The following is a 14,327-nucleotide window of genomic DNA, read 5'->3' on the forward strand; positions in this document are numbered from 1 at the left end:
ACGTATGGGATGTGGTAGAACTGGAGATAGGCAGCATGGATGAGCAACTGACAAATCTGCAGAAATCTATGCTGCAGTCATGTCATGATGGAGCAGTTTTCCAACATCTTCAGGCTGATTTGAGAGTTATGGGATCCCCCTACCAAATATTACTATGGTGCAAGATTACTATTAGTTCACTAATAACGCTTAATATTTGCTCAAGTAATCATGAAGTCAGAGATGTTAACAAATCTATAATTCCTAATATTTTGTAGCAAAGGAAGAGGAACCTAGATAGTCTATTACTCTTTGTTGTTCGTTATGTTTTGAACCCACTGATGCCAAGCCTGCTCCACTGTCATCAAACCAAAACAAAACTATGAAACATCAAGGATACATTTTCACTGAGGAATCAAAGCTCTCTGCTATAATGCTAATGGTGTTAAACAAAACAAAGGCTACACTCTCACCACAACCAAGCTGCCTATGGGGCAGATGCTTTGATGTCAAGGCCACTCTGTATTACACTTCAGTCACAATTTTTACTTAGTTTCAATGACAAGAAGTTTGTGTCACGTAAGAAGCCTCAAGGGTGAGAAAAGACACCGTGTAATACTTTGATTCATGAGCAAGATAATGCACAAAAATGTCTTTTGGATATTGCACACAAAGTGCAGACAAAAGCAACACTAGCTTAAAGGGTAAGATCACTAGTTTCAATCTTCGTCTTCCTTAAAACGTTTCATACATACAAAATAGTTATACAAATGTTTTTCAAAATCACACAGTGAGCCAACAAAGTAAAAATGACTTGTATAAGCAAGATTTATCAAGCGCACTATACTCTGTGGTGGTTGCTACAGGTGGTGTGCTCTCAGGGCAAGCAACTCAAGCAGTGATTGACTTGTCATAGGTAAAAATAGATACTAGACGATGTCTAAGTGGAAGCAATAGCTCTACTTACATATGATCTCAGAACGCTGGGACTTGCAATCATTTTTGCACTTCAAGCGGCAAGTGGCTGCTGTCTCTGGAAGCTCATAACTACCAACTCATTGTTTCTGTCATTTTCGTGGGTGTTACTGTTTCCCAGTGACAAAATCTGGGACTTATGCCAGTGGCAACCCATTGTGACGTTTGTGAACTGCCATTATGAAGCCCCAGATTTGACATTGATTCGCCGTCGCCATCTTGATTATTGAAAACAAAAGCAACCATGTTTGGATGAGAGGGAGGAGCTGGGATGGAGCAAAGGGTGGAGCTGACTGGGAGCTCAAGGACCCTGCACGTCCACCTACACCAGCGACAGGACAATGACTAACATTGTTAGCTTCCATACATTGAGGTAAACTTTATTGCTAAATGCAATGTATTACAGATTACTTTAAAATATTCACTCTCAGATACGTGAATAACGAACAGCTCAGTTTGAGTAATTGTTTTTAGGTCCTCTTTATTTCATTAGTGATGACCGGCATTAAACATCTTTTGGTATTATTCTTTCTCTCTGTTTCAGACCAACACTATTGACTTCTAGGAATCATCATGGCATGTTCAGCCACACAATGCTATCAAACTGAGTCATTTTTTTCTATTCCTATTTAATGTAAAACAGACAGTTAAACTAACAGCTAAACTAATGTAATGATGTTTTTTCAGATAGCTTTGGAGCTCATCTACTTAGAATGCTGTATTTTGTTTTCTCCATAGCTTTATTATGACACGTTTAAACACGTGTAAACATATAAGTAGACAGAACATATAAGTACGCAAAAACAGAACATATAAGTATGCAACATAATATGTACTCAAAACATAGTACACAGTATGACATAGTATGCAGGCATCAGGCACACAGAGGACAGGATGATGGTAGTACAAACCAGAATAGTGCAGAAATGGATTAAGAGTGTTCATTTATTTGCTGTGAAGTGCTAATGGTTATCAGTATTATCAGTGTTATCTTTGATAATATAGTGTATCTCAAGTTGAACACATATAACCATAGCACTGTTCAGTCCTATTAGCTGTGCTCTTCCTTGTTCCCTACACCTTCACCCATTCATACCTTATTCCTTAGTGTCTTCAATTTTAAGACCAATCTTACCACTGCGACTCCGTGGTCTTTAACATTCTCTACCCCCACATCGGCCATAACTGTAAAAAACATTAGAGTTCATGTTATGTTCCACATTATTTCATTAATTTATGAGATTGTTTTTTCCATCTCTTGTTTATGGATAAAAATGTTCTTCTTCTTTCTGTTTTCAATGTGCATCAAAGGTATTTATGACACTCACTTCACGTTTGCTGGTGGCTTCTTTAGTTCATATTTCATATGAATTTATCAATAGCAATGTGCAAAGTATGGTAATCAAATAGCATACAGTGAGTAATGCTATTCATATGAGTGAATTTGGTATTTATCTGACTTTTCCTCCAACTCCATCATTAGATTTAAAAAAAATGATGATTCAGTCTCAGCTGATGGTTTGTTTCCAAACCGCAAATTGCTGTAAATAAATAAGCAAAATGTAAGCATGCTAACACAGGTACCATCTTAACAGCTTGTAAACATTGTTGTGAGCATGTTAGCAATGCTAATGTCAGCATTTAGCTCAATGCAAATGTGCAGACTCTTAGTCTAAGGCTACATGGAGCATCATAGCAAGTCACTTATAAAAAATAGAAATATGTTGAATGTGGAATTAAGTACAATACTTAATTCAACACAAAATCATCTACTTTAGGTTAATGAAAAAATCATCCATTGGTTTGTAGAATAGACATTAAAAGGTATTTTCTGCTTCTGCTTCTGCCCATCTGCTCTTGTGTGTGCCTATCTCTCTGCAGCAGTGAGTATGACTGATAGCAGTAGTGATTGGGCAGAGCTCCGACCAATCGAGCGTGGCTGTGTGCAGTTAATTGAATTTATGAGCGAATACCTCTTGTCCTGTCCACTGTCCATTGGGAAACTCGGCTGCATTCGTCTTTAGCATCGGAGCCGCTGTAATTCTCCATGAATATCCCTGGATTCTGCCTACAGTATGCCGGCAGGGTAGAGGCGCAGCCCTCGCTTGGGCCTCTTGATATTTTTACCCCACGACAGAGGACAGCACCTCATTATAGCATGTACGATTAATTAATACAAAGCAATTAATGTAAACAAATCAACATATTACTTTTAACTACTTTTAAATTAAATGCTAGGCTAAGTCAGGTCTGTAAGGGTCTTTTTTTTCATTTGTATTTTCTGCGTAGTTTCCTCACCGTTTCTGGCTCTCTTTCCTCCCACAAAGCACGAGCAGATCTCCAACCAGGCAAATCTTCGTTTCGTTTCGTTTCTTTGTGTTTTTCCTGAGAAAAAACAGGGATTGAAGGTTATCATTGACATCCTTGCTCATCTGTAGCCATTTTAATTTCACTACCCTTTACATGACTCCAGCTCAACTTGAAAAAGTCTGTGTTGAAATCTCCACCAAACCATAGCGAAAGATCATATTCAAATGATGAGACAAACTACTTTGCATGATCTGATGATATGAAACACAGTGTGGCAACTCTATCAGTGGAATTTTAAAACATGATATTGATGATGCAGTTAAGCAAATATACTTAAATGTTAACTTGATTTCAACTAGTGCACGATGTGAAAAGGGGAACAATTTCTTTGTTCTTCTGCATACATGAAAACATTTGAAATTTGCTTTAGTGACCACACAGTAAAACCTATATTTTACCACTGGCCCTCCTTCCTTGATTTAAATGATTGACAACCTCAACAGTTGTTAACCTCCTTACATGTTTTATTCATGGCTTTCATCACTTCTAAAGTTTGCCTGATTGAACTTTTCTTTTCTTGATTAATACAATCTTAAGAGAGCTGAAGACACTCCACTCTTTGGACACCTGCCTATTTTTTTAAGCATAGACTTTTGGCTGTTGTTTTATTTCTATTTGGTGACATTTTTTCCCTGTTGATCTTGTGGGTAAAGTGTAAAGTGTTTTCTTCACACAAACAGATGGCTTGAATAAAAGTAGAAAAATGAGGGCAGCTTGGCTTGTAATCTGGAAGACAATTGGACTTTCTGAAGAGGAAAAACAAAACTCGAGTGAAAGCGCATCTTGAAAACATCCTCGGCTATAATTAGAAGATGAGATAAGAAAGCATTTTACTTCAGGCATTAAATTTAAATTGTTAATTTGAATTGTTACAAGTAACAAATGGCTTTAATTTACTTTTGTATATAAAGTGATAATACGGCCTTCTTGTGCAATACTGATGTCTTGATAAAACAGCACATGAAGTATTTGTAAGACATTAGGGACATAACATTGTGTCTCCTGTATCTGTTCATGTGACAAAATTGTATTTGTACACAGAAAACATGTCTTTGCAAACCTAACTCCAACATGTACCAGAAATGTACACTCTAACCCTAACCCTATTTTAGGAGTTGTGGGCGGCTGTGGCTCAGCAGGTAGAGTTAAGCAAAAGGGTGGTGGTTTGATCCGGGACTTTTCTAGTCCGGATGCCAAAGTGTCCTCAGGCAAGATGAGCCGTTTTTGACTGAATGTCCACAGAATAGGGTCAGGACATTCGCCTTTCACATATGACCTACACAGCAGCTCAGACGGGTTCACAACAACACATAGAAATCACGCGTTGAGGTTAGGGGTAGCACAGCAGGCAGAGGCAGGACATACTGTAACGCCGGCTTTTCACCAGATGCTCTCTTGAAATCTGTGTCTGTGTCTTCTACGTGTAAGGCGCTGCTTCTTCATCCCAAGATATTTGTATTGTTTTTGTTTATTTCACATTTTGCGTCCGTCATCAACCTCATCAGACACCCACTGACATCTGCTTATTTGGAAAATCTTTTGAGTTTTTACTATAGGGCCGGCACAAGAAACTACAAAGAAATTCGGGGGCATCTCACACAGACATTACGTTCTTACCTACAGCCACTCCAGAGAATGTCAGGAGATTATCTATAGGTCATTGCATGTCTGAAAACAGATACACTAATCCCCCAATTGCCCCTAATGGCTGTGCTGGTAGCTTTCAAATTTGTGATAAAAAACAAAAAACAGCTGCATATAGCAGTGCTGTATAAATGTGTTTTTGAATGAGTGAATGTAGCTTTGAGTGGTCGATAAGATTAGAAAAGTACAACACCATCAATTTACCATTTACCTTATCATGTATCGTATAAGCGATTACTCTGGACTCTTCATTAGGAAGGGTTGTATGCGTTGGAAGCAGCCATTAACATCTACCTTTAAGAATGATAGACGGATGAAATCTTTTCTCTCTACCTACTGAATGTCACTAGTGTTAATAGCCCTTATATTGCATGTTCTAAGTGACTCTTGTTCAGCTATATGTTCATATTTTACCAATTATTCACTGATAGTTGTCAATCCTACTGAGCAGAACATTATACAGTAATGGGACTGGTGGCTGTTGAGAAGTAGAGTGAACAGAAGGATTTCTGTCTCAGAAGATCAAAAATGTCACTGTAGAACTGCAACCCTGGCTTTAAAAACCCAATGGAAAGATATAATTTTAAAGTGACACGTATTTGCCATGAACCCTACAGAGCTTCTAGGCAGTAATGAGAAACTGAGTCAGTTAAATGGTTTGGTAAATGGTTTTGTATTTATATAGCACTTTTCTAGTCTTGATGACCACTCAAAGCTCTTTACAGTACAGTTTTACATTCACGCATTCACACACTGCATCTATTAGCAGCACTTTGTTGTTCTATGAGGGGCAATTCAGGGTTCAGCATCTTGCCCAAGGACACTTCGGCATTCAGATGGGGAAGACCGGGGATCGAACTGCCGACCTTCAGGTTGGAGGACGACCGCTCTACCCCTCTTTCAAAGGTTTATCAGGTGCAATAGTTTACAGTTGATCTAATTGAGCTCAAATACGTGAATGCTGTACTTTCCGTTTAAGCTGTTGTTTATTATGTAGGTGAATGAAACAAAAGTGTCTCAACAGTTGCATGACAAATTCTCAATTCATATCACTGCAAGTTAGGGCCTGAAAATAAAACATTATCAATATTTATCACAATATAATTGTCAATAGCAATATAACAAAAATCGAGTATACTGTATCGATTTATTACTTTGTGTAAGCTCTGTGAGGACGTTATAATACATAGTTTATCTACCTGAGATTTGTAAAATGTTCATCAAGTGTTTGTCATTCTCTGCTCAGACAGTTAAAAACCACAACATTTACTCAGGAGCAAAAATCTGTCTTTAAACTTGTTCAGTGTTGTAATTGGCACAGATTCGACCAGAATATCAATCAGTCGAGCGCATACCTTTGCCAAGGCCTAACAGTCCCCTTAAATTCAATTAAGCCGCACCAACATGCACACACTCATAGATATCAGTCCCCAAATATATCTCTATATCTCATATCTCTTTTCATCCATGCGTTACTCCCTGGAAACTTGGTGAAAACATAAAAAAAGGACCTATAAGACAATTCATGGGTGCAACTTGATCCAGATCCGCACCAAAAAGAATGGGTTCTTCCCTGACTTTTATCGCATTCTTCCACCAAGTTTCGTGATAATCTGTTCTGCAGTTTTTGCGTAATGCTGCAAACTAACAGACAGACAAACGCAAATGAAAACATGTTATTTTTTAACTGTATCCAACAAGCACCTGTGTTTATCTATTTTGTAATTTATCAACGACTGCTGATGCTTCTTCAGTCAGCTGTCCAGCTCCTCACCACTCATACATCTTTCCCTTCACAAAGACAAACCGACCCTCTGAGCACACCGATAACAAACCTCACTCGCTCCTACAGGCAATCCATTCTACACTGACCCACTTGTTTTTACCATCCGACAAATGGGATTTAAGAACTGCGGTAGGCCAGGAGGGCAGCGGCCATGTGTGGCTGCACTTCCTGTAAGATTAAAGTTCAATAAAAAAGCCACTTTGATGCATTTTACTCCACTGTCATCAGACAAAGATGAATCGATACATTTACATACCTTGCCCAAAGGTTTCAGTACTTTAGATAACTTTTCTTTTCTTTTTTGATAAATCGTGGCGCTTGCGGTGTCAACATTATACAAGAGGAAGCCACTGAGCACAGAGAATGCATAATGCATGTGTTGAGCATGACAACCTACACATAGCAATAGCACATCTTTATCCACACAGTTAATCATAAACAAACAAGCCTCTGTCTCACTCTCATTTGAATAAAATGGTATAATCTGCTTTCTTGTGTAAATGTTGTCTGTGAGACTGTTCGTTCATGTGTGTGAGCATATTCACTGTTCACTCCTTACTTTGTAAAGCGTCCTAAAAGATGAATCATAATGTGAAGCAAAGCACTGACGAAAAGGGGCATTCATTAACAAAGTCATCAACTCGGTCTAATATGTTTTCAAAGAATTTTAACTGGATTACTCACTGATATGTTAATGTGGCTCTCTGCAGCCATTAAGACCCTGCTTCAATAGTGCACTGTGGGAGCCCCAGACTAATGTGTTTTTGTCCACAAAAAAAAAAATGCCACCCCCTTCTTTTAATCCATAGAGTTTGGCTGCTAGTTTTACAACTGGGCCTTAAGGTTTATCAACCACAGTGAGAAAAAAGGAGTGAAATGTGCTGCAAATCAGGCATAACTATGAACATGTATCTCTCTAGTACATGCTAATAAGACAATCATTTATGTACAACTACCATGCGTCAGAGGCAGTTACTACTGTAGTGTAATCACTGAAACCTAGTGCTTTATTTTGTAAACGTAATATATTGAATATTTTCAGAGCAGGTAATGAATTAGACTTTTGCTTTAGTTACAGCTGACAACATATATTTAATTGCATCTATTACACCCATGCATGTTTTTCTGTGAAATGGATTATATACGGGCTGATCTCGATTTGTATTTGCTTTCAACTTGCATGAATGAACACCTTAATTTATCTATAATAGGAGCTTAATTGGGATTAGACATTAGTACATTCATCTACTTGTTTTGGTTTCTTCCATCCTGGTGTTTGTCTGGAGCCTAATAGCCAAGTCCCATAACAAAAAATGTCAAGATACAGTGGTAATCCACCTACTAATTCCACAAACGTCTGTCTGTTTGTCCGTATGTGGAATGCATATCTCGCAAACATTCAACCTATCGGCTTCACACTTGGTCTGTGCACTGTGCAATATGTTCAATATTAATAAAGAATTGAATGAACAGGCGACCAGAGCTCTTTAGCAGTCAGTGAGAGTGGGGCAGCGTGCTAACAGTCATACTGCAGACAGAGTTAAACATGTCTTCTTTATTGAATATAAAATCTTCATTGCAGATGCACCAGGTAGGATGAACACAAAGAATTTAACTCTGCACCACAGACTGTTTATAAAAAGCTCTGCACACAACGTCCAGCACACAAACAATCAAAAGTGACAGTATATTGTAGGAGGACGCACTAATGATAAGGAATAATTCTGAAGTAGCTCCGGAGCATTAACACAGGACAAGAGAACAGAACATTACAAACAGGCAGGTTTAGAACGAGCATTGCACTAGTATTACTAATCAATAGTGTTTGACATTTTGAGTATTTGATCATTTGTTTGTTTCCTTCTGCTACATAAAACTACAAGAGTTTGTTTGTGTTGATTTATGTACTGCTGTGAGCCTGTCACCCTAATGCAGTGTAAGTCTGATGCTAAGAAAACAGAAAAACGGTTCCAAAGTTGTACCATCATGTCACACAGAAAATTATGCAAACTGAAACACAGGAGATAGATTCATCGCAAACATGTTAGGATTAGTGTAGCACTTCAGCTCAGCTAACAACATTTGCTTGTCGCTGCATCTCCTGTCATGGACTCCAACGTTATCAGACTTCCGACTCCCGAGTTCATTTGAATGGGGGAACAAATCTACATAATACAGATCAAGGACAAACTACAGTAAGCAGAGCCAGTCACTAATGATAAGAATCTTTTTTGTTCTCTATGGGTGAGGGGATAAACAAGATCCCCATCAGCTTTTGAGAAGAAACTTCAGTTTTTTCCCTCTTTTTTGTTCTCTTTGCTGTGATCAGCCTCTGATGGTTAGGGTGAAGGTGTGCAGTCAGTTTTCTCAACCTGGAGATATCATCTCTCTGATTTGCATAGGTATGCAAATGTTCCAGGTTCCAATTGAGTTGTTGAGGGATCAGAAATATAAGTTGTGTATGTGTGTGTCTGTGCATGTATATGTGTTCCCTCCCGTTCTGCTGTCTACTACAGTATGTAGGTCATTGTTTTGCCGCCTGTGTTCCTTGTCTGATTGATATGTACTGTATTCAAAGCCAGATGCTTATGCAGTCGGGGGCCAAGTTATTTATGATGCTACAGGGAGTCTGCTGATGCCGTACCAGGTTTACAGGCAGGGGTTATATTAGCCTTTTGTCACTGACTGATGTACTTTTATGTAGTAACTGTATATTTTCTACTGTTCTGTGTCCAACATATAAAAGTAGTTGTGGTATTCAATTGACAAACTTGTAACGTAACCGGGATTTTTTTTTCCTCCGCTTCAAATGTATTTTGTTGTTGAGTTATATTTTCTGATTTTGCATGTGGCATGTGTATCGATAATGGGCCAGGGAAGTTTTTTAGGAAGATCTTAGTGCTATTTGGACACATACAATATTAATTGGGATTGAATAAACATGTGACCAGCACTCTGTAGCAGTCAGTGTGTGTGTGTGTGTGTGTGTGTGTGTGTGTGTGTGTGTGTGTGTGTGTGTGTGTGTGTGTGTGTGTGTGTGTGTGTGTGTGTGTGTGTGTGTGTGTGTGTGTGAGAGAGAGAGTGGGGGGGGCAGCCTCTGGACCGTGTTTAGCAAAACTCACTTCACTCTGCACCATTGACTGTTTATTCAAACCTTTGAATACAATGTCCAGCACACAAACAATAACAAGTGACAGTATATTGTAGAGCTGTTTGAGGAGGAATCACTAATGACAAGAGATAATTCGGAAGTACCTTCAGAGCATCAACAAAGGACAAGAGAATCGAACATTACAAACAGGCAGGTTTACAACGGGCAATGTTCATGTATTTTAAATTCTGACAGCATGGTGAAAACATTTTGGGTTTTTAGTGCAGTGTGCTTTGATGTCTGTGTGAAGAAACATTGAAGATGAATTTTCTTCTTCCTCTTTCTTTCTTCTTTTTCTTCTTTCTCTCCATCTGTTCTCCCTTTCATCTGTCCAGCATCCTCAGCTGGCCCGAACATCACTCTGGAGGGTCAGTACAACTGTCACCAGGGACCTGGGATCCCATTGGACAAACTGTGTGACTTCAATACAGATTGTCCACTCGGCGATGACGAAGGCGACCTATGCCGTGAGTACACAATGATACCAGAACACAGCTAACTGTTGATAATAATGTGCGAGAGGAAAGCTCATGTGTCTGCCGTCCTTCCTGCATTCATTAATGGATCAAAATAGATGTGAACACGTTCAGTCGTTGTGAGTCGTCTTTAATGAAGCTGTTACATCATGCCCAACAGAGCAACAACTGAGCATCTGCGTGAGCTGAGAGAAAAAAGTAGTGCAGCTACCCTATGCTTGGCTAGCATTTTTTACCCTTGACATATTCCATGGTTGTTATTTCTACCTCTTTGCACATTTGTTTTCTGCTTTCCTGGAAGCCTTGGAGGAACATTAGCCAAGTATGCTGACATCTCATTCACAAGTGAGGTCCCTGTAGGCCCTGCTGTTCGTGTGTGTGTGTGTGTGTGTGTGTGTGTGTGTGTGTGTGTGTGTGTGTGTGTGTGTGTGTGTGTGTGTGTGTGTGTGTGTGTGTGTGTGTGTGTGATCGCGATCATAAAATTTTACTCCTACCTGCATGCATGTATTTTTACATTGTTTTCACACTCACAGTTTAGAGTACTAACCCCCTACAACTGCCTTAGTTTGATTTGAGTTTTTTATCCCACATCAAACTGACCAGAATTGATTTGCTCTTGCAGACGGTGCAGGGCAGCCTCCCATGTGGCTCTTATTAAAATGATGGCTGCTCCCTTGTGCTCATAGGTTTGCTATGAGCTGAGAGATAAGAGGGTAACAAGAGGGTGAAAATCCCCGACAGGCACTGTTTCTCTTTCTACTACAGAAGGACTGATCAGTGCTAATTGGCCTGAGAGGCCAACCCAAGGGTATAATCTCAATTTGAATGTAGTAAGTGTGTGTGTGTGTGTGTGTGTGTGTGTGTGTGTGTGTGTGTGTGTGTGTGTGTGTGTGTGTGTGTGTGTGTGTGAGAATTGACTTATAAGTCAATTCTGTTCAATTATGAAACTAGTGTTTACACCACTAACAAATAGCATGGAAAGTGTAGTCTAAGGCTACATTTATACTATTATGTTTTCGTTTGAAATAGCATCAACTCTGATTTGGATATGCCTGGCGTCCATACTACTCTGGAGTTTTAGAACTGCTAAAATGGTAGTTTGGCAACACTAATGGCCATTTTTTTATTTGAAAACTCCTGGGTTGATTTCTTTAGTCTGGACGGGCAGAAAGATGTTTTGAAATGATGACGTAGACACTCACAAAGGATTCATCAGCCTCCCATCACATGACCCCCCTCTTGAAGAAAACAATCTGCAATAGCCTCTGCTACCAGTGTAGAACACGTTATGGATAATCAATTGCGTGTTACTGACCCTGCTGTCTATCTTTAACAGCTGTTATGCAGTTAAGTTCTGTTAATATGTGTAGGAGAGTGGTGATAAGTTTGCAGGTGTGTTAATATGGACATGGGTTAAAACTGATGCATGGACAGACATGGTTTTAATTTTAAAACACAGTTTTTAAATGAAAACGTAATAGTATGGATGTAGCCTATTACTTGACACAGACTGATAGGTCTTGTAAGGACCGGCTCACTGCTGTGGAAAATCTTTAAGGTCTGACACTCTTTTCCTCTGCATCTCCACACACGTTTTCTACTGTCTGCCCTCATAATGCTCAAAGTGAACAGATGCATGAAGGCCAGATGTCATTTTCTTTGAATCAAGTTCTCAATTTCATCTATAAATAGTAATAACCTTTATCTTTCTTCTAAGACAAGGACTGACCACCCATAGTTCGTTCATCAGACCACAATGAGACATTCATGTGTTTTTCGTTCCCTCACACAAAACACTCCCATGCTCTGTGCTTTGTATTTATTCCATTTTCATCTGCATCATTCGCCACAATTACCCCCCGCTACCCTAATCACATAGTGTTCCCTCTCTGATACTATATTCTCTATGATCTATCCACAAGTTATCCTCATCCGATTTGATCTATTTAAATCCTTCATAAGCTGTGCCAAGGCTCATTAACAGGGAAAAGTAGAGAGAGGCAGGAGGAACAAACTTAGCTTGTGTCAATCACAAAGATTCCTGACATATAAGGGAAATCGAGTCCCTGTGGATCTCCCTCGCCATCCTTTCCCCAGCATCGTTATGCATAAACACATCCTCTGCTCTTTGAGTCACAGTTTCCTGTGGTTGATCTTAGCTGGTCTAAATTCTGCAGACGCCCCACTGCTTTCCAACACTACAGTTTCCCTGCTACTACAGAGAAATGCTGCTTCGCATCAGACGTGGATGCAAGTAGGAATTTCAAGTGATTTTTCTTGGAATATCATCTATGACGGAAAAAAATATCACTTATTATTACACTGTGAGGCCAGTGCTACTATATTTCTCTATACTGGTTATTTAAATTAAATTCTGCTACTGTAACTACCCAGTCTACACCACGTCTCTTCCTGTGCACCTGGGAATTCTTCTCCGGACAAACCAATAATGGCAACCATAATAATTTCAGCATTACAACACTGATATTGAATTTGACAGGATAATAGTACTTTATTATATCTTTATGAATTCCCTGAACACTTTACATTGGTAAAGAGGTAAAGAAAATTGCTTCTGGCACATGATAATTTAACAATGTTATCACATTAAACCAACAGTCATGCTTTTATAGACTGTGTACCCTTCTGAATATATCAGGTGACCGACACTCTACTCAACATTCATAAAGAGTAAGTAAAGTTCTTGTCACTTTTCATTAAATAGTAAGAGATACTGTTATGTCGGCCTTATTCACTCCTAATAAAATAGTGTGTTACCAGTTGAATCAATTTTGGTGAATTTTGGCATTTATCTAATATATGACACTGAGTCTCTGTGTATGTAGAGCATCTAAGTGATGCCAACTGGTTTGTGTAATGATGAGAGTGCCTCATAACATCACAAGACACAGAGGAACACAAAATTCACTTATTACCCAAAATGTCCACAGAGGCTTTAATCTGGTGAGAAAAAACACTGCATGAAAAAAAACATGTTTTTCTTCATATTATATAAAGATAAAAAATGATTTTGATGTTTTTATTCCAGTTACTTTTGTGATCTTTATCTTTGATATCTGTTAAAAGCCGTTTGAATAATAAAAAAAATACTTCTAAAACTTGTGCCATTGAGGACAACAGCTTTTACTTTCTTTTGTTCAGGAGGAATACCTGCTTTATGATCTCTCCCCAGGCCAGATTCTTCCCATTATCTGGATGATGCAATTTCCAAAAAGCACACTGTTATCAGGGCACTTACACATTCTTATTGGTAATGTGCGCTCACAGACACTAGATAAGAGGAACATAAAGCAAATATAAGGTGAAATCTTTCAAACACTGCGAAATGGAACTCAAAACGCAGAACTCCTCAATGGTTTCATAAACTGCCAACCAGTTCTAAAACTTAAATGAAGTTCAAACACTCAGAAAATCATAAAAAGAGGAATACTTTCACAATACGGCTATTGTCAATTGACCTATTTGTGCAAGGGGGAAAATATGCCTGTTTTAAATCCATAAAAATGAACCATAGAGAACACACATCTCTGACTCAGCACTGCAATAACTGAGTGGCACTTCTAAATAATCCATGTTATTTCATTTATTTATGTGGCAGGTATTTTCACTCCAGTCCTTTCTGCTACGTTGAAGTATTCAAGGACAATAGTTTAAACCTTTAAACTGACATGGGGCCTTTTACTTGCAATATATACACAACTCTTTTATCTGTAAGTGGAGATAAACTGTAAAAGCTTTGAAAGTGGAAAACTCGATCGAAAACTGTGCCTTTGGCAAAAGGATGGCTGTTAAAATATTTGTACCATTTGAGCTGTATCTGATTTCTTCTGTGAGCTACTTAAACATTAAACAAAGGAAACTTAAGGAGATTTAAGGAGGATTTTTTTACACACATTTTTCTTTCCATAGTTGTGAGGGCATTCAT

The 14,327-nt window shown here is 38.7% G+C and overlaps 1 protein-coding gene across 1 annotated transcript in view; it reads left to right on the top strand.

Annotated features, from left to right (window-relative positions):
* alk (ALK receptor tyrosine kinase) overlaps positions 1-14,327 on the top strand; it is a 351,702-nt gene that overhangs the window by 282,143 nt on the left and 55,232 nt on the right. Inside the window, exon 6 of the mRNA XM_035169137.2 lies at positions 10,241-10,372. Within this exon, the coding sequence (XP_035025028.2) occupies positions 10,241-10,372 (132 nt within the window). The remainder of the gene's footprint in view (positions 1-10,240; positions 10,373-14,327) is intronic.

The sequence above is a fragment of the Hippoglossus stenolepis genome, chromosome 10 (assembly GCF_022539355.2).
Source record: "Hippoglossus stenolepis isolate QCI-W04-F060 chromosome 10, HSTE1.2, whole genome shotgun sequence".
Lineage (NCBI taxonomy): Eukaryota > Metazoa > Chordata > Actinopteri > Pleuronectiformes > Pleuronectidae > Hippoglossus > Hippoglossus stenolepis.